Source organism: Musa acuminata, chromosome BXJ3-5 (assembly GCF_036884655.1).
Source record: "Musa acuminata AAA Group cultivar baxijiao chromosome BXJ3-5, Cavendish_Baxijiao_AAA, whole genome shotgun sequence".
Taxonomy (NCBI): domain Eukaryota; kingdom Viridiplantae; phylum Streptophyta; class Magnoliopsida; order Zingiberales; family Musaceae; genus Musa; species Musa acuminata.
In genome coordinates, this window is record NC_088353.1 from 3,738,104 (window position 1) to 3,762,136 (window position 24,033).

Sequence of the window (24,033 nt, forward strand, 5' to 3'; positions counted from 1 at the left end):
GATTAAATTGTTTGAATCAGGAAAGTGGATGATATCATAAAAAAGGCTCGTGGCGATTGCTTCTAGTGCAACGCGCACACAAATTGTGATAATAGACCCCAAAACAACCAAATACTGGGAGATTCCACCAGTAACAACCCAGGAGAAAATCATTAATGGACTACTATCAAAAGATCATGCACAATATGGAGAAAAAGACTAATTAATAAAAAAGCGTGTTCTCTTCCAGCTTCTTGTTGATAAAAATTATTCCCCTTCGAGGAAGAAAAGAGGGAGTGGGAGGAGCGAGGAGGCGGAGGCCAGACCTTGATCTGCGAGTACGCGCGGGAGTAATACTCTTCGATATCAGAGGAAGGCGGAACAACCGGACTTCCCTGCCGCTGCTGCAGCACCGCGTCAGTGCTTCTCTTCCGCTTCCCACTCCCCCGACACGCCGCGAACCACGGCCGCGACGCGGAGTCATCTTCGACCGTCATCTCGGCAACAAAGCCAAGAAGATCCCGACGAGAAGAAAATGGGATCGGAAACCTAATCGAAAAAGGTAGCGGGAGAGGAAGAGAGATGAGCAGCGAGAGAGGGAGAGAGCGTTTGTTGGGGACTTCTCGAGGATTAGCTCAAACGGTTCAAGAGGCGGGTTGGATGATGAGGTAGTTAAGAGAGCAATGAGATTTGTTCCGAGCACCGGGAGAGGTGGCATGGGCCGGTTCTAAATGGGCCCCGGTTTATTGCCCATGTGACTAACGGATGCTTATCGACCTTTTAATGGAGAAAAATCTTAACTTCAACCCTTTTGATGAATTTTTTTTTTGCATGTGACTGTTATGCATCATCATAGGCAATTTCTTTTTAGTAAAACTTGTATTCAAAAGCTTTAAAGGAACATCCTGAACTCATGATGATTGTGGTGATGTGAATTATTTCTCCTTAACCTTTGTTTTTATTCATCATTTATAAGACATATATATTATAAACAGATGGGACTTGATCCTAGGATCTAGCTGCCAAGGGTTGAGATCTTTGCAATAAGCCTAGCCTTTTAAGTATAAAAATTTATCAGATAATGTTTTAAACCCACAACAGTTGTAGATTAGATCTGGCATATTAACAATAAATCTTGCATAAATACCTAAAGACAATTGAATAAGCAGTGGTACATTTATATTTAACCTTTATTTATGACAAAATTTTAGTTGGATTATACAGATATTTGTATCAAATACCAAGTAAAACAAAAGAAAAGAACATGATTTTAGTTGGGTTATTATTTATTCCGAAAGCTTAACCTGGCAAGCTTCAGTCAACTTGAACCATTTGTCTCTAATACATATTGTTATTATTTTTGTTCATGTTAATTTGAGCCAATCTGGCCCACTGTATACTCTAACTTGGACCATAAGAAGAGATATAAGTCAGGGATGGTATGAGGTAATCGTGATCCCTTGAACACCACCAAACTGAAACTATAGAAGGATTTGGATCTCAATGAAGGCCTTATGCATTTCAATGACAGATATTAGAAGCATTTTCCAATGGTAAGCTGGTTTCAACTTGAATGACTAATAGGCTAGCAACTAAGCAAATAATTCAATTGGAACCACAATGAAATGATATATCATGTTAATAGCAAAGACCATCCATATTAGTCTCAAATTAAGAAGCCAGAGGACTCATCCTTGCATTCCATAGGGAATACCATATAGGCGTCTGTCCAGGCCGGAAATATAAAAATATCAGTTGATATAAAGTTCAATTGATAGATGATAATTAAACAACTAAAAGTTTAAATGACTGATTGGATGTATATACGAAAAGTAAAGCTACCATAAATGCCATTCGAGTTGAGCTAAAGCAAAGAAGATAACGATAGGATTGATAATTCATTTTCACCGAATCATTTCCAACAATGTAACATGCTAGGAACGGGTACATCAATGCTTATATCTGCTCCAATCAGTCTTGATTAATATAAACATCTCTATGCAACCAAATAGTCAATTACAGGTAGTAAGATGCATCTAAGATAAGTTTATTCACATAACCCTATAATTTCTCCAAATGAAACATTAAGAAAGAGTGCTGAGTTTAGTAAAAACAAATTAGGACGAGAAGGTCTGCACTTGGGTGTCAAGCTGCACTATGGGCTCATGAGCATAAGTGGTGACTCGCCTTGTTGGTGTACCAGCAGTCCCGACAGCTTGTTAATGATATGATGACTGTTAAAAGAAAAAGAGAATAAAGGTTGAGATTTGTATTGTCACAAATTGGAATAATCAATCCAAGAACATACCAGAAAACAGAGCTACTATCCATTGCTGTCAGAGTCTGAATTGCAATATCTTAATTTGTTGGGGCCTGCTGAGACAAGTGGGTTAGACCCCATGAGCACAAACAAAGATAATCATTTGCCATAATAATCATGTCAACACAGTGAGTGTCCAATTTCTAATTAACATCGAAATAAAAGTAGATTTAATGGAAGTGTAGTAGATATACCTTCTACCATTGGATGTAGATTAATGACATTATACACCCTTCTTGTAGGACCAGAGATGGTGAGCATGTTGTACATGATAAACAGCTTATTATTAAACTTCTATCTCAAAGCAATATTTCATGGATGCTTTTACAGTTTATATATTTGATGACACACTAGAAATAGTTCAAAAAAATAAAAATTCCATCTCACAGGACAATACAATTTGTTTTCTGTCATAAACCATAATTTAGAAATTGACACACTAATGTATTGCCTACATCAGATTGATTTCAACACATCCAAAAGTGTTTGATTACCTTGCACAAACATGAGAAACTCTATAGAAGTCTGGACTCAGGATCTCCTTAATATATAAAACATCTAGTGTTACACATTATCAATGGAAAAGATACAAAGAAGTGTTAGTGAGTGAGAAACAATTTTCTAAATCATTAAGGGAGTGTTATTTTGTCAGTGGAGCTGGACAGGTTTTCTTTGGAAAAAAACAAATGAAGAAGATTTCATCGTAAAGAATCACAAAATTTATTAGGATGAGAAAAAAAGATGAAATGTTACAAATATTAACCAGTAGTTCACAGGAAATTTGACTTATTGAGATTCTCTATGAGACGAACAGATACTCACTCCTATGTCATGCACTTGAATTTGGCACTGATAAGATTGAAGATTAAATATGTTCAAAATCTATGCCACATGTAAATAGAAAAAAAAATCAAAAACTGTATCACGAACAGCAGAGGAAAACGAAAAGTGTAGACCACAGCACCTGTTTTCAGACGGAACACCCTTGGTTATTCCATCTGAAAGAACACATTCCAGTTGACATTGCGCATATGTCCTGGGAGCTAGTCTCGACTCTGGGCCATATTAATCAAAGTATCCTATGTCTGTCATACATGGAAATCTGTTGCCAAGTTGATGCTAATGTTATGTTCTACATCTGCCCCATGTCGTGGAGACTTTGGATGGATGATATATGCCCACTCTCGATAAGTAATCTAACATCCGATGAAGTAGATTCATCCGCGAACAACTTGCCTACTGCTTTCTTCATCAATATAGAGTTCTTAGAATTATAATGAAAGCTATCCCTCTGAAGGACTCCCTTCAAAAGCTCAAGAGCCTTAACCGAATTCCCTTTCATAATTAACAAATTAATCAGCAACAAGTATACAAAAGTATCAAGCTCAAATTCCTTCTGTTTCATCTTGTCGAAGTAGACCAGAGCAACATCTGCCCTACCACACTTGCAAAGGCCATGTATAAGAGCAGTGTAAGTCATCTGATTTGGAGCACATCCCTTTTCTCTCATTTCATTGTACACCATAAGTGCATCATCTGATCTTCCTGCATCACATAAGCCATCTATTATGCTTGTGTAAGTAACTACTGTTGGTGGCCTGTCTGAATCAACCATTTTCTTAAAGCAAGCAAGTGCATTGTCAATGTTCTTCGCCTTGCACCAACCATCAACTAGAAGGTTGTATGTGACAGGAGAAGGAACAAGTTCCTTCTTTAACATCTCTTCAAATATCTCCAGAGCCTCAGGCAATCTACCAGTTTTGCAAAATCCATTAATAAGAATATTATGTGCAACCACATCAGGAAGATACCAACGTGATGATATATCACGGAAGAGTTTTAGTGCTTTGTCAACATCTCCTGATTTGCACAATCCATCAATAGCTGCAGAATAAGCAACCATATCAGGAAGAAACCCTAGTGCAACCATATCATCCAAAAATGCTGCTGCTTCTGCTACTTTTCCATTTCCACAAAGTTGCTGCACCATCAATGTACAATGTTTTATCCATGGTAAATGCCCGTGTTTTCGCATCTCCTTAAGTAAATCAAGTGCGGCTGATAAATCCCCTCTTCTACAAGTACAACAAAAAATTGAGTTATATGTAAATCCTGTGGGCATAAACCCATACTCCTCCATTTTTCTCAAAAGTTCATAGCTTTCCTCCAATCTATCCACATTACACAGCTCATGTATAAGATTATTATACATCAAAAGTTTACCCTTGTAACCGACTCCTATCATATTGTTTAAAAGAACTAAGGCTGCATCCAGCTTCTTTGCTTCACATAAACCACAGACCACGATGTTAAAAGAATCAGCATTTGGGCAAACAGGTTTCTTCATTCTGAAGAATTCCTCCACATCAGTTTCATTTTCACATCTGCCATGATCATCGATATCCAACTTTAGGACTTGCAAACCTTTAGATTTCATCATTTCACAGAGTAGCTTATAAGCTCTGTATACCTCACCATGTTCAATGAGCCCATCAAGAACAACATTATAAAGAGAGATTAAACTACCCAAATTTAACCCTACACCTTCATCCAATAACTGACTTGCACTGAAAAAGTCCCTTTCTCTACAAAATGCCATGATCATCTTTTTGAGTAATAGAACATCTGGTGAGATGCCAATCTTCTTCATCTCCATATACATGTCATGAGCCATGGCAAACTCTTTCCCCTCAAAAAGCCCCTCAATTATCACACTGTACAGTGCAAGATCCCCACTATAACCCAGGGACTTCATCTTATCAAACATCTCGAGCGCCTTATCCAGTCTCCCTTGTCTCACAAGTCCATGAACCAATACGCTGAAGGTCTTCTCGGTCGGCATCATCCGCAGGCCTTCCATATGATCAACCAATTCACATACTTGGTTGACCTTTCCCCACTTGCAAAATGTAACAATGAGGACTGTGAGAACGTGTTCATCAACCCAGCCTTCCGACTTTATCCTCTCAAAGATGTCCCAGACATCTGCCAGCTTCCCCACGTTGCAGTACGACTGCAACATCGAGGTAAGTGTATACTTGTCAGGCTCCAAACCCCGGCTGTTCACCATCTCTTTAAACCTCGATTCCGCTGCTTCCACCAAACCAGCTTTAGCCAACACCTCAAGCAAGCAATTGTAAGTGTAAGAGTTAGGGACGCAGTGAAGATCGACAGCACGGTCGAAAACAAGAATGGCGTCCTCGACCAAACCCTGATCACCAAGGCACCGAATTAGAAACCCCAAAGCGCCAGCGGTCATCGGGCAACGCTCTTTAAGCACCTCCGCCGCCAGGCCTTTTAGCTGAGCCGCTCGACGGGCACGGGAGAAGACGTAGGCCATGGCGTTGTAGGTGTAGCAGGTGTGGCGGAACCCGTGCTGCCACGACGCCCACCGGAAAAACTCGTGCGCGGTCCTCCAACTCCTGAGGCCCTTGATGACGGCCTCTGCGGTCGCCGGGACGAGGCTGCGGCCGAGGCGTTGGAGCTCCTCGGCGTCCCGGAGTTTGGGTGGCTTGGAGAATAGATCGAGCAGCTGGTGGGCGAGCAGATTGGTGGAGAGGGAGGGATCGATCGGGGAATCCTTGGTATGCAGACCGTAACTAGGGTTAGGATCGAAGAAAAGATCAAATTTGTAGGATATGGGGGCGGAGAACAAGCAGGTCATTCTGATCGATCTCACAGTCATCATATGGATAGGGAAGAAGAAACTGGCACGAACTCAACTTAGAAGTTCAACGAGATGTGTTCGACGAAATGGTTGCTGAGACGACGGAAGAGCTCTTTACGACGAACGATAGCGAGAAACGCCAATCGAAGAGTGCGGGGGCGCAGCAGGAAGAAAGAGGAGTAGGCGCGGATGGGTGCAAGGTGAAGCTTTTCAATTAGCGAGCCAATACGTTTGAAATAACGGCCGTTTTAATGATTTCGGTAATTATAACGGAAAAAAGATACCGGATGTTATAATTAGTTATTCTTAATTACAAGCTAATGTTGTACATATGTTGCCTTTCCTCAATGTTTTTAGTTAGCAGTTGAAATAATTGATGTTATCTACATAGGTCTTACATAAAGAATGGATGAGAAAAGGGAAATGATTTGATTTATGATAGAAGTGCAAAGTTCACTTAATTTCTTGGAGATTTTCTACGCATGATTACATATAGAGGTTTTTCTTCCATTTATATCATTGATACTATAATTATTTTAGACTCCTAATGTGTTCTTTTACTAATACCACTATTAAGGTGTAGCTTCATGTTCTTTTAATAATACTACTAATAATGTGTAGCTTCGATAATCAAGAAAAAATTAAAGATATGCAAACTAATAATAATGATACAAGAAAAAATAAATAAATAAATAAATGATTAGAAACTATAATAAATATTATTAATTTAATTAAGAATAAAATTCTTGTATAAGACAGTAATAGATCAATGTAATCTACATTGGGATTTATGACTTTGCTCTTTTTTTCTTTTTGTCAATTCATTAGTCTAAACAATGGTTATTAGAGATCTGAATCAGAGTCTCACGTGTAAGAAATTCATCATTTTTTGAAGAAAAAAATTATTATACTAAAATGGTTACTATTAATTCCTTAGAGAAACAGGACTAAATATACTGATCCTCTTTAGGCGCTCTTTTTCAAGTAAATTATGAAGGTGAGATATGGTACATTTAACATAACTTTTTCTTTCTAATTCATATTTAGAAAGATGATGATTTGGGAAGCATACAACCAAAAGACACCTATAATTTAGCATGTGAGACTACAAGAGTAAACTAATCAACAAAGTATCTTTGGCAAATCTTAATCAACAAACTATATGATTCATTCTACCAAACGAAAACTGTTTGGCAAATCTTAACCTGTTAGGTTTTAAATAACAGGGCCAACTAGATCAGAGATCTGCTTGTTCCAGTGGACTGTGGAAGTGTACCAGAGTTATCCACGATTGCAGAGGATAATAGACAAAAGAATTGCATAGATAATTTGATCTCTATAAACCAAGAATACGAGCAATCAGAGGCTCTGACCAAGAAATGTTTAAGCCTCTAAAGTTCTCTTAAATTGAGTTCGCATATACTAAGACAATCTGGATCTGAGTTTTGCAGGATACAATAACCAAAGGACAATCTTACGTACTTGCCAGCACCGGTCATGGCTCCTCGAGGATGCATACTTCTTGTTTCTTGAGCTCAAGGAGCAGCACAAGTGCTGCTGAATCTTGTGCACTTTTCTTGTCTGTTCTTTGCTCGCCCGTAAGTGTAAGAACTTTGGAATTTGGGATGTGCAGTGATATTTTTGTTGTGAAGAGGTTGAAGTTTGGTGTTTTCACTCCATTTAGTGTTATCGGAGTTCTGCAAAAGATAAAAATAAAGTGAGTCAAAGTGTTAAGTCTTCCATAGATTTAGTGAATCTGGAATATTTGGTTGTTATCAGAGCCATCCCTTTTGTTCGGATATGAGAGTTCCATAAATCATAAACAACTATTTAGTATAAATAAGTTTGTCATTCACTAGAATAACCTGAAGTTTTCTTCTCGTGATTCAAATTCTGGCATTGGCCACTGTAGTATTCTGCAAAGCTTGAAAAGAGCAGTCCTGGGGCCCCCTTTGTCCATCCTCATTGGAAGAGTAATTGGATGCACTGCAGGGCAAACAAGTTGGAAAAAGAAATAGATTTTATGAAATAGTAAGCTGATTTTAGGCTAAACACTTGATTAATGACTATATGTGTTGCAATTCTCTCAAAATTCACAAAACATTTGGCCACAGGAACATCCATTTACCTGTGAAACATGCAAACGTTACTATAGTCATAAATGGACCACGATCTCTTAGCCATGTCAGAAGAAGATTATATAGCAGGCAAAAGACTTGCATGTAGTTGGATGAAAACTATCATAAGATAGTTTCAAATGTTACAAATGCAATTCTGGATACCATTCAATACAACAGATGGAATAACACAGAGAAGGAAATTTGTCATAAGAAATTTATCAACAATACAATCCCCTGATTTTCATTTGTTCTTTCAGTTTGATATGTACACACATCGCAAAGCTGGTTAAAGTTATTGAAACTACACGCTTTGAAATCACTAAGGAAATTTTATAAACAAGTGTAAAGGTCCATTTGAAACAATATAAGGGATTAAGTGACAGTTTGCGACCCTTATTCTTAGCTAAAGCTCAAATAGAAAGATGTATATTTAATAGGGAAAACAACTGTTGGTGATATCTGTTGACCAACTTGTCTGACTTAACTTTTTGAGTTTTCAGTCCCATAAGCAAAAAAGCAGGTTTTAAAGTATGCCATCATGAAAAATGTATATGAGTATAATGAGAACCTGTATTTTCCTCTATGGGGTATGATAGATAAGTTCTTCACACATTGGCTGCTTGTAAGGCCAGTTTAAATTGGATGGTAAACAGTGATATTCAGTCTTACATCCAGATCCCATATTTTAAACAGTATTAGAAAAGGACTGCAGCTCTTAAGATAAGCATGCCGTCGTTAATTATTTAGGGCCTACTGTTTCTATATAAATGGACTAGTCACATTACATATTTTTAATTTTTACATTTTCCTAAAACATTTTTTTTTGTTTTTGCATTTTGATCTATTATTTGGGGGAATCATATAGACTCATGTGAATCTCCAGATTCAATTATTCTGATAGTCAACTCAACGGGTGGATCTCATTACTAGTAGGAGAAAAGATGCAGCACGTAAATATTAAGCAGAACTGGCAGAAACTCAATATACTTCACTATTTCTAAAGTTTCCTATCATTTACCACATAATTAATTTGTATTTAGGAGGCTTCATAGGCTACTTGCAAATTTTTCTACTCCTGATGCTTGACTTCTAAGAGGTACCTTTTCACAAGATCTTATCACTTTGTGCAAAACCAGAGTTCCAAGCAACAGAGGCCACACATGCATCCCTAGGCAGGAGAAACCTAGACAATACTGAGAAAACCTATGTCCAACAACAACAAAGCATGATATATATATATGTATATGTATATATATACATATACATATATATATATACATACATATATATATACATACATATATATATATATATATATATATATATATATATATATATAGAGAGAGAGAGAGAGAGAGAGAGAGAGAGAGAGAGAGAGAAGCAAAAGATGTTAACATGTGTAACAAACTGCACTAACTTGTCAAGAAAATGGAATAAGGGAAAGATAGTTCGTTACTGGAAGGTCCTACATGTCGAGAATTTATGCACATTAACATAAGATGCACACTAAAGGAAATAGAAAGGAACCTTATTTATTCCAAAATCAAAATTTTAGGCAAATGAACCACACTTACCTGGATTATTTAGCTTTGCCTTTGTCAACTTGGAATTATTTTCTAGATAACCATTATCCTACAAAAGAGAACAATATCAAGACTGTCCCAACTGAAAAAATAATCATACATCATCCAGTTAGGTCAGATTAAGTAATTTCACTTACTTTTGAAGTTGTATTCCTTACATATGTAGTTGAAAGAAAAGAGTTGTCACTGGAGATATATCTGTCTTGCTTCCTTTTGGAAATACTTTGGCCATGTGAAATACCTCTTGTCTGCCATTATAGAGTTCATCTTAAGACACCATGTAGAGATATAAAGAACAAAGAAACACTGTCCACATTCCCAACACATAAAAGCTACATGGAACAATACTAATAAACAAAGCAAACTGAACATAGAACAAATTGTCCAGAGGACCTCTGTGAGCAAATAGCAAAATTTCCAAAAGAACAAACAAATAAAATACTGTGAATGTCTAAATTCTTTCAATATGGATAAATTATTGAAGTATAAGACTAACAAAGAAATCAAACTTTCAAAGCAAAATTTTTCAAAAGAACAAACAAATCAAATACTGTGAATATCTAACTTCTTTCAATATGTATGGAGTTAGGGGATAAACTATTGAAGTATAAGACTAATAAATAAATAAAACCATCTGACCTTTAGTTGTTTCAACAAGCATAAAGCTGCTTGTGCTTTTGCAGTCTTCATGTTCTTGTCTCTTCCACATCCTACCAACAAATCATCCTTAAGCTGAACTGTTAATTCAGAAAGAACCTCTTCCCCATTCTTCATGCTTTTTGTGTGTATAAAATACCCAAAATAACTACACAGTTCACTTAATTCACGTATAGGAGGCAATTCAAGATTATCGGGAGTGACAATAGGAGAAAACAGTGATTTAAATATATCCCAAACCGCATCAAGGTTGAGATAAGTATCAATTAGTATTGCCCCTGCTATACTTTCTACAATATCTCCAAGAACCTGAACCAAGAAAACACCAGCATATGCATAAATTATCATCAAGTTTGAACCTAAAAAGAAAATCTTTGGCAGACCTAAGTGCCACAGGACTTAACTCTGGAGCTTACAATGAGATTCATATGTTGATAAGCAGATAAAATGACAGGGATAAGCATAAAAGTATACAGGAGAATAATTAGTGCACAAGCATTAAGAACCTTTGGAGCCTTGGGCAGAAAAACTGGTAACAGCATATCATTGAAACAATGATAACTCGAAATTCTAGTAACATAGTCTTTTATCTGCTCTGAGAGTATTCCAGAACTGTGCCGAAGATATTTATCAAAGTTATTCCTTACAGCAACTTGCGCAAAATTTTCATTATTAACTGATGCTGAACGCAAATCAGTTAATACTCCAGGGTCAATATTTTTATGACTCAGGAAGTGATGCCATGTAATAAGCAAGTCCAATACAGAGTCACCTAGAAATTCCAGTCTCTGAAAGGAAAAATAAGAATTTATATTTGCTACAATCAATATTCTACTAAATTAGAATGAGATAGTGCCTCTAGCCCCTAGGAAGAGGTGTCAAAACAAAAAAAAGAAGCCATAAATCCACTAGAAATTAAAAGGAAGAAATGAAAAGCAAGTTCCACTCGATAACCTGGTAACAGTAGTCAAGTCCTAACTCCTGCAGTGATGGATGTGTGATGGCTTCTAGCAGTAATCCCTTGACTGTAAACATATAGTTGAGTTTTGACTCCAAGAATTCAATCTCACTAACTTTAGAAAGATGATACCAATGGAATGCACTCATCTTGGCTTCCTCAACTAACACCTTGTCCATTTTGATGTCGACTCCCAACCACCTCATTGCTTGAAGTGCAGCAGGTAAACCACCGCCAGCATAGTATGCTCCAACTAGAGCTTCAACACAATCTGCAATTGTCTTAGAGCACATCCACCGGTGACCTTTATCACAAGGTTTTCCAACGACAACAGAGATCTCCTCGGTCATGTATTTTCCTTCAAGAGGCACATTGCAGGTGTCTATGCCGCAAATACAAGGGAAAGGGCGGATCGAAATCTGTCCAGGAGCAAGCCAACGTCGAGGATCAAATGCACTATCTCGTATATAACCCTGCATAGTTGTTAAAAAGCTGCACATTAAGAATTATTGTAACAAAAGCAATATAAAAATTATAAAGCGGAAAATCGTATATCAAATATTAAATTAACAAGTCTCTATAAATAAAATTCAGAACATCATTGGTCCAACATTATGTGTTAGCAAGTACCGTACTTAGAAAGTATCAACATGTGCCATGTTGAGTCATGCTGGTTGCTGAAACATGTTGAGGCAAATTTCTTGGATGTGTCAATTGGCACAGAGCAAGAGACTATCACAACTGGGTACCTGTTGTGTTAAAGAAGTATTGGTGCACTCCAATAACATGTGACAACAATTCTTGTACCAAAATTTTTCCCACAAAACAACTAATGAGTAGCATAAGATAACATTGTAACTAAATGGTGGCCACAAATTGCCATAGGCATTTTGTGAATACAGGTCTAATGTTTATTTTCTAGAAAGAGGGAGGTATGGTAGAAGCATTCCTTGGTGATAACTAGGACTGCATAAGCTACATAAAAAGTTTAAATGCATGACAAATCACCAGCCAAATTATTATACCAACCAGAATATCAATAACAACAATAATGACACCACTAAGTACTATAAGAAAATAGAAGTATAAAAAAAAGTGTGGTTTTTAATTCCATCAAACTTTGAGTTTCATTAATTGGGTAGCAATTTAAATTTTGGCTTATCTTCTATAATTTAACTTAGATAGGCTTTCTTGGCATCATACATTATTGGCACTATTCTTGTTGTGACATACATTCTTCGATAGGAGAAAGTTTTCTCAGCTTGTCCATCCAGGTTTCTTTAAGTTAACAATCTCTTTTTTTTACGAACCCAAAAATTGTTTTCTTTGGTACACAGAAGATTTTTGAATTTGTTCCTCCAGGTTTTCTCAATTTTGGACGTACAACCTACTGACCCAAAATTGAATTATAAGTTTACATATATTAGTCCAGTTTCAATGTCTGGACCAGGTCTCTTACATACTGAGCTGCACATCTTGTTGTAAATCATTGCTGGTGTTTAAATGAGAAAAATATTGAAGTATCTGTCATATAACCAGATGTTTACATATGGATGACGGGAATAGGATAATATTTCTTGTCAGCTATGATTGTTGATGGCTGCCAAATTTGAGCACTGGCATAAGACAAAAGTTGGATTGAAGGACAGTATTGGAAGAGTTGTAATGCCTATTTACCAAATAGTCTATTTCAAACTAAGATAAATCCAAAAAAGGTAAAACTCATTATTTTTTTGGTTCTTTGTGAATGGCAAGTCTAAGCAACTGAAATCTAGAAAGATCATATACCTGTATGGAACGACCTGTTCCCAGTTTATGAAGTGTTGAGTTACAAACTGCCTGTGACCTACAATCAGATAGCTGTCCTTCATGCTTCTTTGGATATTTCAGAAACAGATGGCAACTCACTGCGTACTTGAGCACTGAGTCACCAAGTAGTTCCAAACGTTCCAAAGAGAAATTCTCACAACATCTTAGAGTTGTCATTGCTTCCAAAATCTGAATAGGACAAGGAAAAGTCTATGATACTGTATGATTGACACAAAAAAAAGATAATTACAAACACAGACCAGTGAGCTTGGTATTAGAAGGTCATTGTAACCAATTTCTTTGCGAAGCTGGCTGGCTAGCATCAATGTCTCCAGTCGATGCATTACTGAAGGTAGCAAATAAAATGACTTCAAAATATCAGTTGATAGGTCAATGTGGACCAGAAGTTCAGGGGGCAAACGTGCATGTATTTGTTCTTTCTCCATGATTGCCTTGTCATCAGTGGAAGCATCTGCGACAATCCATATCACAGAATGACATACTATAATAATTAAGTATGTTTTTTAGTACTTTTTTTCACTATTGTAGTCTTTTACTCTCCATCAGGCACTACTCCAGAATCATGGAATATGTCTCATTTGATAATTCATCTTTGGTTTGCTGAAGATGCACAGATTTTCTGACAAATAAATATTCATTCTCAGTTTCTAGTTCTTAAGGATCATTCCTTGGTTGCATAAGATTGTACAGTTGCCATAAAGATATAAATTCTCACTTAATAGCTGGTAATTAAGTTTCATTACTCGAGATTTGTCAAATTAGAGTTGTGTTCAAAATGTCAGTTGATAGATCAATGTGGACCAGAAAATCGAGGCAGAACAAACATGTACTTGTTATTTCTCCATGATTACCTTTCACCAGTGGAAACATCTGCCACAATTCATATCACAAAATGACATACTATAATAATTATGGATGCATACGTTTTACTACCTTTTTCTCTAGTGAAGTTTTAACCCTCCTTTAGGCACTACCCCAGGATCTTGGAATGTCTCATTTGATTATTCATCTTTAGTTTGCTGGAGACATGCACATGTTTCTGACAAAGAACTATGCACTCTCAGTTTCTACTTCTTAAGGATTACTCCTTGGTTGCATAACATATTATAGTTGCAATAAAGATCAAACGTCTCACCTTACAGCTGATTGTGTAGTTTTTGCATTACACGATATTTCAAATAGAGTTATGTATGTTCTATGACACTCTTTACAGAAAGCACAAGACTTAATGAAGATAAACATGATGTATTATTTCAGAAAAACTTAATGCATCATGTGCAATCTAAACTCCCAGTACTATGGATGATTTGACAGAAAATTAATAGGTACAGATTATGTTTCGTATTCACAAACCTTCAGATCTTGATTTTAAAAGAAGATTGTGAGGATTATGACTTTGTTTCAATAATAACAATGGCTGTTGCGGATAGTGAAGCACAATATTGTACCTATGTAATTGAAGACTGGTGTTATACATGTAAGAGCAAAAAGTGATAATATGACAAAACATGAGGCTGCTGACGAAAAAGTCACTTACTTCTGATGGTAATAGTCAATGAATGAAACAAACTGTGAGGGCTTCATGCCACAACTATCATCAAATGGATCCTCTGGGGTCACATCATTTATCACATCAAGGACAGAATAGATCCTCCCATTATGAATTGAAAAGACTACTGAATTTTTGAGGTACTTAATATGAAGAGATTTGTTTGCCAACTGAACAATTTCTGCATTCTCACCATTTGTTTCACATGGAGATGTACAGCTAGTGGTTGAATTTCCAGAATGATACTCATCATCTGTTGAGTATATTTTCCGCAAGTATTCCACTATAGCTACACATGCGTGAATCCCATTCCAATATATACTGAAACCATTATCATTTGATGAGGACTCAAGAGGTAAAAGCAGGTACATGTTCATAGAGCTCCATGATATCGTATGTCCTTCCCTAAATAAGAATTCTCTTTGAGAGCCTGATGATCTTGATCCAGTAAACATCCTACCAAATATCCCATTGAAAAAGAATTCTTGAAATAGTTTTGACTTTTCAACCTGAAAGAACAATAAGTACATTAAGGGCATCTGAGACAGTTAAACAACCAAATTCTTAATATGCACCTAAGTTCCAAGATTAGTTTTCTCCAGAGGACCTGTTCTGCACTTAAGTGGACCTTCCCGCAAGGAGAAACATATGAGGTGATGACCTTGTTAGGGATCAAGGATAGCACTATTTCTGCACTTGCAACATCATCATCAAGTGATGAGCCTACTAACAGAACAAAATCTGAGTAATTTTCACCTTCCTGGTCACAAACAAAATGCACCTTATATGCATTCAATGTCACATTATCCGGCTTGTGAGCCCAAGATCCACATAAAGCATGGACGCTTGTCATTCCATGAAGCTCCTTTCTTTTGGTTGTCCCTTCAATCACCCAAAGAAATGACTTGGCAATTTAATAAATGCAATAAAAAATCTAAGTTGATGTATAAGAAGCCATGCACATGATTATGCTCATTCATGGAAGCAGAAAGTGACTGCAAAAATATCACAAATTTTCTGGTTCCATATGACTTGATGTAAAAATGGCTTCCCTTGTGATGTCTTTCTAGCATGTAATAAATTATTTACACAATGACCACATACAACATTTATATTTCGCTACATACATAAATTAGTATAAGAAAAGAAATTTGAAACTATAATAAGATTGCCGCATTTAGAATGAAAAATGAGTTGATGATTCAAATTATTTAATGCTTGCACGAATTAATAATTAAGTAAATCAAGTAAAATACTGAAAGGTCTTCTATATGTTGAAACACATAATAATGCCATTCTGATGGACAAACTGACATTTATATTTCCATGACGAGAAGCACTTTGCCAATGGAACATATTCATTTTGGATATTTTCAAGCAAGAATCATAACTTTGCATGACTCCTCAAATGCCAGCTGGCAAAAGTCTCCACACATGAAGTTGTGACAGTCCAGTATGGCACAATGCTAACAGAAGCATGCCTGAAGAGAAACAAACAGAAAACACACAAAGAAATAGATGAAAAATGTCCTTTCTATAAATGACTACAACCTATGGCATTCTCCAGCATTTTCTTGCTGGAAATGTCTGGTATCACAATATATACAAATTAAGGGCCCAGAATGACAGAAAATGTGTCTGAAACACCCTTGAATGGGTAGTAAAAAGACATTTCTGTCAGGCCATAATTTAATGTTGCTTCGTTGGCTTGGACCAACTGGACACCATGTCAGTAAAATTGGCTTTAAATTATCTGGAGGGTGCCTCACAAAGTACCTTAGTATGCCTTTTGTATCAGCCATCAGGTTACAGTGACTTCCTTGCTTTTCATAGACAACAAACTGATATCAGGAAAAATGCTTTTAAGAACCAAACCTCTAAGAAGTGCACCATTGATGAATGAATTGACCGGGCAAATACACTCATCTAAAGAAAATAACAAGAAGAACAAGATCTATTAAGTAGAAGTGGATACCAAAAAATTTGAGGTAGTGACCCTCCCCAGACCCTAAACCCTATGCGGGAGCCTTGTGCACTGGGAATGCGCGTTTTAAAAGAAATAGATTGAAATTAGCAAGATTTACTGTGCAACATTTAGACCTAGAACTGGGTAAGCATTGGAAGTAAAGAATATTGTGCCTGATATTTTAGTCAGTTGGACTAGAATGTTATTTCCATCAAATATTTTCTTTCTTGGTCAAAGTACTTAAAATTCTCTCTTATTAACTCCATAATTACTTATAAGAACTTAACCTAATCCATTATGCGATCATCAAATGTCAATGATCATTATTTATTCATTCTATTTTGTTGGCTTATTAATCTAAAGAAAGGTGTCTCGTAGTTGAGTACAACATTTGCTCTATGTGGAAGCAGAATGATATGCCTCACAAAAAAAAATCAAAGAAGTGTGAATACATTTAGCCAACCAACAAAGAATAATTTTTGTACTAGCATAGTGATGCATATCTGGTGATGATATGTATAATGTGCTTAATATCACGTAGGGTAACATTTTTTATCACTGTATTAACCAAATATCATGCAGATATGTGCTAATAAGAGTAATTCCTAAACAGACAATAAAAGAATTCTTACCTGCTCCAGAGAAAGTGCTCCCCTGAGGGTCTTCATGAAAAGGAAGTAGATGATTACTGAGTGCTCCTAATTGATGACGTTTCTTACAGGCTTTTAGAGACACAAGCTGCTTTGCTGAGTTAGAGCTGCAGCTCATAGGACCTATTATTTTTTGAAATGCCGCATTGGGCGGTAAAGTCAACGAACACTCGTATGAACCATCTTTCTCATATAACTCAAAGAATGGCTTTGGAATGAAATACCTAAAGACCATTTTACATATAAGGAAAAAAATCATAACTTAGCCATTTTTTATATGCAGAATTGATAATCGTCTCAGCAAAAACTTACCTGTCTTTTGGAAGCTTTTCACAGAATTTGTAAATAAGATTAATGCTGGACTCTGCAGTTACTGTTGCTCCTGTTGTCTTGACACAATAAACATCTATTTCTTCACCATGACCATTAGAGAGAAATGTCTTATTATCTCTAGAAGAAGGTTTTCCCAAGTAATTTTCACTTCCGATAATATCAAAGATTTTATCCTTCTGTACATCATTTCCCCTGTAACAAATAGAGTCCCTACTTAAGAATTATACTTCCTAATTAATAATAGTCAGACACAAGCTCCACTACAAAGATGAAAGTGAGACAACCTGTTTAGCTTGCCAATCTACTTTCTTACAACACAGAGAAATGAAAAGATCAAAGCAGAAGTCCAGAGTCCTAACATGTTTATTTTGTGATGGCTTAATGCTTCATAAATCACCCAATATAAATATAAGATTCCAATCTAATGCCAAAATGAGATTATTTAAACAAGGAATGAGACAGGTAAATCAGACAGGAGCTTATGGTGATGGAATCCTGGAAAATAACAATGCAATTATGCTTAAATTCAGTTCAGCATTCATTCATGAGCCACGATCATATTCTCCATAGATTCATAGTTGCATTAGTTATAGCTTCTACCACCTAATCCTGATTGTTCTATGCAAACTATTAGTTTTTTTTATATTTGTTATTAAAAATTCCTTGAGCAAAGTTAAGAAGCAGACTAGCAGAGAAATTCCAGACAACATTAAGTGCACGTAAAACAAGGCCTATAATTTCCATAAAATGCATAAAACTAAATAAAACAAAAATAACTTACCAACTAAAGAGGTAACAGAAAATTATAGAATCATTGGTTAAAGAACAACTAGGATCAAGTGACTACAGTAAATGACACTACCTCTCAAGCATGAGAATAAAACTTGAATTAACTTGTCGTGCTCTGCCAGGAGACTGGACATAACTGCAAACTGTTTTAGGTAAGTCGAAATGGATCACACAGGAACAATTAGGTATATCTACTCCTTCTTCAGCTATATCAGTAGTGAGCAAGAAATTCACCTGCAATGCATTTCCAAAGTTAATGGCAATATGCAACCAAGAACATCAGTCATTCATTCAAGTTAATCTCTTCTGAGCATATCAGACCTTCCCAGCTCGAAAAGAATCAATAACGGTTCTCTGCAATTTTGGGGTTAAAGAATCTTTTGATGAACCTCCACCAGTTAAGTAAGACACTGGAAAATGTGGTGTGATATTGATCTTTCTCATAAATCTTTCAATCACTTTAGCAGTTATAACTCTTTCCATTAAAATTAGACAGTATACCTCTTCTTCTAATCTGCAAAGAAAAGTTGACATTAATTTACATAAACTGTTGTAAAAATGAAATAAAGGAGACGAAAAGACTAGCTGGAAAAGTAACCTTTACCTAAGTGATTGAGAAATTTCACCTAGTTTGTCCAACTTTGAAGATATAAATCCATTTTTGGTTCCCATTGCATATCCGACTTCTGTTTTTATGAGTTCATTGTAATCTGAGATGGACAAGGACAAACTTGGGATACATTAAGAAATACAACTCTTCTACATAATTTTTGGGGCAAAGCAATAAAGCAGAAATATTTTATTGTTAAGATAAATAACAAATACAAGAAGGAAGCTCAAGTGGGAACTGTAAAAAGATGCTGATAATCAAAGTTAAAAGATTTGTGAAACAAATATACAGGAAGAATATATGGGTGCAAAACAATTTTATGGTTTCTCGCAACTACTGCATTATGTCTGTCTACAATGACAGATAAGTTATAATAATGCACTGATAGCTATCATATACAGAGTCAGATGAAGTAAATGGAATCATCACAAATAAATATGCTGGAATACTACTGAAAAAAATCTCATTCTTATTATAAGTAATCAATCTGGAGTGACAAAAATCATACCACATGGTAAAATTGCTTCTATTGTACATAAGGCTTCTTTAAGAAAAGATATAACCAACTGAATTGTTGATTTGGAAAACTCACAATCTCCTATATTTAGGCTGCAAATAGTTTCAATACATACTTTTACTGACTGCGAAATTAGCACATGTTTTGTTATTAATGGTTATGTTCAACAAGGCAAACACATCTTCAGTAGACAAGCCAGAATCTCATTCAAAAAGAGAAAACACAGAAGTGATAGAAAAGAGAGTTGGTGGATGAATATTTGCAAGATTAAACAATGGAACTTAAAAGAGAGTTGGTGGAGCAAGATAGCAATTGAATGATTTGTTTGGTTGTGAATTTGTTATAGTAATAATTTCTCGTGAGCATGACCATGAAAGCAAAAAACCTGATTTTACTCACATGCATAGAAATGTGCAATGGAAAGAATTAAGATAATGACTTCAAATTACTTAAGTCAGCTGTGGGCCGGTTACATATTTTGTCAGTATTTGTTTCATTGTTTGTACACATACCCATGATGACAATATTATCTTACCCAGAAACAACAACTTCAGTTTTCTAGAAACCTCACACAAGTGCATTAAGTATGAATATTATTTTGTCAATTCATTTTAAACTTGGGAAAGAAAATTATTAAGTCTGATTAATGCCACACACAAACTCAGTCACTTCAATTAAATGAAAGAGCTTTTTGTTTAACAATTGTTCTCTAGTTACTAATCCTAAAATTGAAGCCACATATTCCAGCAGTTTACGAGTCCTCAATTGTTATTTTTTGGACATTTGAAGACTTGAAAACCATGCCCCATGTCCAGCTAATACTAGTAGAATAAACTATCCAGAACATGTAACAGTGAGTTTAAATATGTGCTAATTTTCTATACAGTGACACATTGACACCTTGGCGAATCATTAAAGGAATATCTAACTCTACTAACAAGAAATTAAAATTGGTGTTTGAACTACAAAACCAAAATTGTTCATCACTTTTTTAGTGCTTACCTTTGCCGCCTACAGGAGATGCTGTCATTCCAAAAATGGTTGGCTTGCATCCAGTATCATGATAGAATTCCTGTGACAAAATAATCGAGAAAGTAACTATTGCACCAAATGAAAGAAAATGCAACAAATACAAGGAAATTTAACCAGTAAACCAGACTTTTCCGGCACCTTCATTATTCTTGCATATGGATGATTACCACGAGCACAATGACACTCATCAAAAACAATCAATTGCACTGTGTCTAGAGTCTGAAATGCACGCCTTAAAGCATCCAATAGTATCTGGGGAGTCATGACCACAACCTGCAAAATAAAGTAGCCAAAAACTTCTTATTTAACTAAGTAGATTCATTTTTTTGATTGAAATGTGACAGATATGAAATGATGGTATTTCTTTTTATTGTGTATATAATTTTGATCATGCTATGAGATAAAAGATGAAAGATCTACATAAAACAGGTACATACATCTTAATTTTTCCCATGTCATTCCTATAATCTGTTCATATAACAGCTTTAGTTTGCCATCACCCACATGGAGTTAGAAAGAATTAATTTTGAGTAACAAGCATCCAAAATAAAGAGTCAATGTTCCTGTTATCCAAATTTATGTTGAAATCCTTCCTCATCACAGATTCTCGTCCCGATGTATGCATGTTAATAGACGATATTGATGCCCCTTAAGTGTGCATTACGAATTATATAGGTATTCAGATTGGGTAGCTTTCTAAATTATTGTATAGCTTAAGTGTTGAGCAAATATGTGAATGAAGTATCTGTCTCCTGAGACCTCTGATGCAACAAAGCAATTGTAAAAAGACTCCCAAGTTTATGATTTAAAGCGTTAGAAATGCTGGAGATACTGAAAAAGGAGAAATGAGGATTAAAGTTTTAAGCTAATAAAAAATGTTGGAAAGTCATATGAACAACACAACAACAACCGATCAATAACTATTAGAAGAAACTTCAGAACTAAGGGGCCTAAACTTTTAAGCTAATAAAAACTTTATGCAATCATTTTTAGTAAAACCAATTTCAGATCATTAATGGGTACATGTTAACATTTAGCATACTAGATCAACAAAACAAGCTTTAATAATAGCATTAGCCTACATGTCAATAAGCACCATATAATCTACACTGAAAATTTTTTTTACAGGCTTTACTACCTTTCAGTGGTAATCATCATGACAATAAGTGTCATCATCATCTTAGTAACACAAATATCTAATTTATAACAACACTAGTTATAACTTATTGATTTTGTCATGGAAATGAGCATAATTCACGATGCAAATCTGTGTACAGCTTATAGAACAGTCACACCATCTGGTTTCCTTCGCCTAGAAAAATCCAAATTCAGCATAGCTTATGTATTGTATATATGTATACGTAGGATTCCCTGGAAATAGCAAAGGATTCAGAGAATTACATCTCTAGTTTTAACATTCTTTTCCCAGCAATCAGTGCTCCACTCGCCAATCCTTTGCGCTCCACAGTATTCTACTACATCCAGCTCTGTATAGTCCTGTATAACTTCATATTGCTGTATCATGAGGCAAAAAAAACCCAATTCCACCTCTAAACAACATGGTACACTACAATCATATAGTTCGTTTCATAAAAAAGTACCTGATTCACAAGATTGACCGTTGAAGCCAGAAAAATGATCATCATCTTCTGACCGTCCACGATCAGCCGCTTCCCGAACTCCTTCATAAGCATCACGGCGATTAACGTCTTTCCGGCCCCCGTCTCCGGCACAGCGATCGTGTTCTTCCTCATCGCGGCTTCAAACACCTTAATCTCGTAACTGAGTACTCAGTAAGAGAAAAAAAAGTTCAAGATTCGATCCTTTTCAAGAAAAAAGGTGAAGCAAGAATCGATCAAGCACCGTCGTGGCTGGAGATATTTGAGCGGCTGTCGAACAGGCAGCTCCAACTGCTCGATCTCCATGGCTTCGATGGAGGAGGAGCGTGGGCAGGAGACGGGGAAGTGGGGAGATGCGGGGAGGGTTGTCCAATGGTTTTGGGGCGCCCAAGCAGTGGGAAAAGCGTGAGGGTTGATCCGTCGACACGGGGAGTGTGACGAGGCCGCCAATTTGCCCTCCGTGGAAGGCAAGTGCCGCATGAGATGGTCATTCGTCCCTGCTGTTGCCGCAGGATTTCGACACCAGCCGTTGCGCGGGATTTATGCGTACATATCAATATATATATAGATAGGTATATGTATATATATTTACATACATATACCTATCTGCTATTTGACCAAGGAACTTGTTGACAATATACTTTTCAATACAAAATACCATATTTCTTGGCCTTTGTTGAAGTACGTTATCTAAGAAAAATATATGTTTCAATCAAACTGGACGTAATCTACCCCATCATATCTTTCACGTACGACTCCAACAATATTGAATATGATGTCAAGTTTGAATTGAATTCCAACACTGCTTTCTTTCCCGTCGCTGATAACGAGACATGCAAGCGTCGTTCTCTATATATCTCTCTCTCGGCAGTCTGTATTAGCTATGGATCCAAAGGCGTGCGTCCTCGAGACACCCAGGTGTAATCCGCCACTCCGCCGCTGCTCTCCTACCCGCCACCGCCCGTTGTGGTGTCCTCGCCTAGCACTCTCCGGAACCCTCCGCCACTCCGCCCGCCGCGCCGTGGTCTCCTCCGCCGGCGCCTCTCGCGCCTACAGCGTCCCCTTGGTGATCGAGCAAACCAAGCATGGGGAGATGGCGTACGACGTCTTCTCCCGCCTCCTCAAGGAGCGCATCGTGTGCGTCAACGGCGCCATCTCCGACGAGATCGCCGCGGTGGTCGTGGCGCAGCTCCTCTTCCTGGAGTCCCAGAACCCCTCCAAGACCATCAACCTCTACGTCAACTCACCCGGCGGCGCCGTCACCGCCGGCCTCGCCATCTACGACACCATGCAGTACATCAGCTCCCCGGTCTCCACCCTCTGCCTCGGCCAGGCTGCCTCCATGGGGTCCCTCCTCCTCGCCGCTGGCGCCACCGGCGAGCGCCGCGCCCTCCCCCACTCCCGCATCATGATCCACCAGCCCTCCGGCGGCGCGTCCGGCCAGGCCACCGACATCGCCATCCAGGCTAAGGAGATCCTCAAGGTCCGCGATCGCCTCAACGCCATCTACGCCCGCCACACGGGGCAGCCCATCGAGCGTATCGAGCAGTGCATGGAGCGCGACACGTTCATGTCTCCCGAAGAGGCCAAGGAGTTTGGCCTCCTCGACGAGGTCATCGTGCACCGTCCTCTGGCCTGCGCTCCGCCAGCCAAGCACCAAGAACTTTTGCTCCATGGCTCCCGGTAATCTAGTTGCATGCATGCATGCATGCTTGATTTAGGTTTTCTGCTTCCTAGTGTTGTGATTAGGTTTCCTTCCCAGTCTTGGATTCTTGCATTAGGTTTAGTGGTAATACTTCTGAGCATCATCAATCTTCCTACTTCTGTAACAATGTGATATCATTAATAACTTCT

At 37.2% G+C, this 24,033-nt stretch overlaps 4 protein-coding genes across 10 annotated transcripts in view; 1 reads left to right on the forward strand and 3 right to left on the reverse strand.

The window, feature by feature from the left end:
• LOC135582906 (probable protein arginine N-methyltransferase 6.2) overlaps positions 1-622 on the reverse strand; it is a 34,661-nt gene extending 34,039 nt beyond the window's left edge. For both annotated transcript variants that reach the window (XM_065151039.1, XM_065151038.1), the window contains exon 1: positions 306-622. In XM_065151039.1, coding sequence (XP_065007111.1) covers positions 306-476 — 171 coding nt within the window. In that variant the 5' untranslated portion in view covers positions 477-622. The remainder of the gene's footprint in view (positions 1-305) is intronic.
• Positions 623-1,858: 1,236 nt separating this feature from the next.
• Positions 1,859-6,180, reverse strand: LOC135638115 (putative pentatricopeptide repeat-containing protein At5g08310, mitochondrial). 5 transcript variants are annotated; one of them, XM_065151078.1, is made up of 4 exons: positions 3,264-6,180; positions 2,494-2,531; positions 2,288-2,352; positions 1,859-2,213 (listed from the first exon to the last, which is right to left on the reverse strand). In XM_065151078.1, the coding sequence occupies exon 1, from the start codon at positions 5,985-5,987 to the stop codon at positions 3,432-3,434; it is 2,556 nt and encodes an 851-aa protein (XP_065007150.1). In that variant the 5' UTR covers positions 5,988-6,180; the 3' UTR covers positions 1,859-2,213; positions 2,288-2,352; positions 2,494-2,531; positions 3,264-3,431. The 5 variants fall into 5 exon arrangements, with proteins under 5 accessions (XP_065007150.1, XP_065007151.1, XP_065007147.1 ...); XM_065151079.1 differs by having other exon boundaries at positions 2,288-2,355; XM_065151075.1 differs by lacking the exon at positions 2,494-2,531.
• Positions 6,181-7,282: 1,102 nt separating this feature from the next.
• Positions 7,283-22,682, reverse strand: LOC103984791 (endoribonuclease Dicer homolog 3b). 2 transcript variants are annotated; one of them, XM_009402351.3, is made up of 22 exons: positions 22,424-22,682; positions 22,162-22,342; positions 21,962-22,057; positions 20,699-20,833; positions 20,531-20,600; positions 19,006-19,111; positions 18,723-18,915; positions 18,475-18,635; positions 17,592-17,804; positions 17,262-17,503; positions 15,271-15,545; positions 14,652-15,172; positions 14,468-14,562; positions 13,354-13,565; positions 13,073-13,282; positions 11,281-11,757; positions 10,833-11,114; positions 10,309-10,635; positions 9,807-9,917; positions 9,661-9,718; positions 7,832-7,952; positions 7,283-7,663 (listed from the first exon to the last, which is right to left on the reverse strand). In XM_009402351.3, exons 1-22 carry the CDS (start codon positions 22,657-22,659, stop codon positions 7,462-7,464), a joined length of 4,524 nt encoding a protein of 1,507 aa, XP_009400626.3. In that variant the 5' UTR covers positions 22,660-22,682; the 3' UTR covers positions 7,283-7,461. The 2 variants fall into 2 exon arrangements, with proteins under 2 accessions (XP_009400626.3, XP_065007501.1); XM_065151429.1 differs by lacking the exon at positions 22,424-22,682 and having other exon boundaries at positions 21,962-22,065; positions 22,162-22,286.
• Positions 22,683-23,062: 380 nt separating this feature from the next.
• LOC103984790 (uncharacterized) lies at positions 23,063-23,866 on the forward strand. The gene has a single exon (XM_009402350.3). The coding sequence runs from the start codon at positions 23,063-23,065 to the stop codon at positions 23,864-23,866; it is 804 nt and encodes a 267-aa protein (XP_009400625.2).
• The last annotated feature ends 167 nt before the right edge of the window (positions 23,867-24,033 follow it).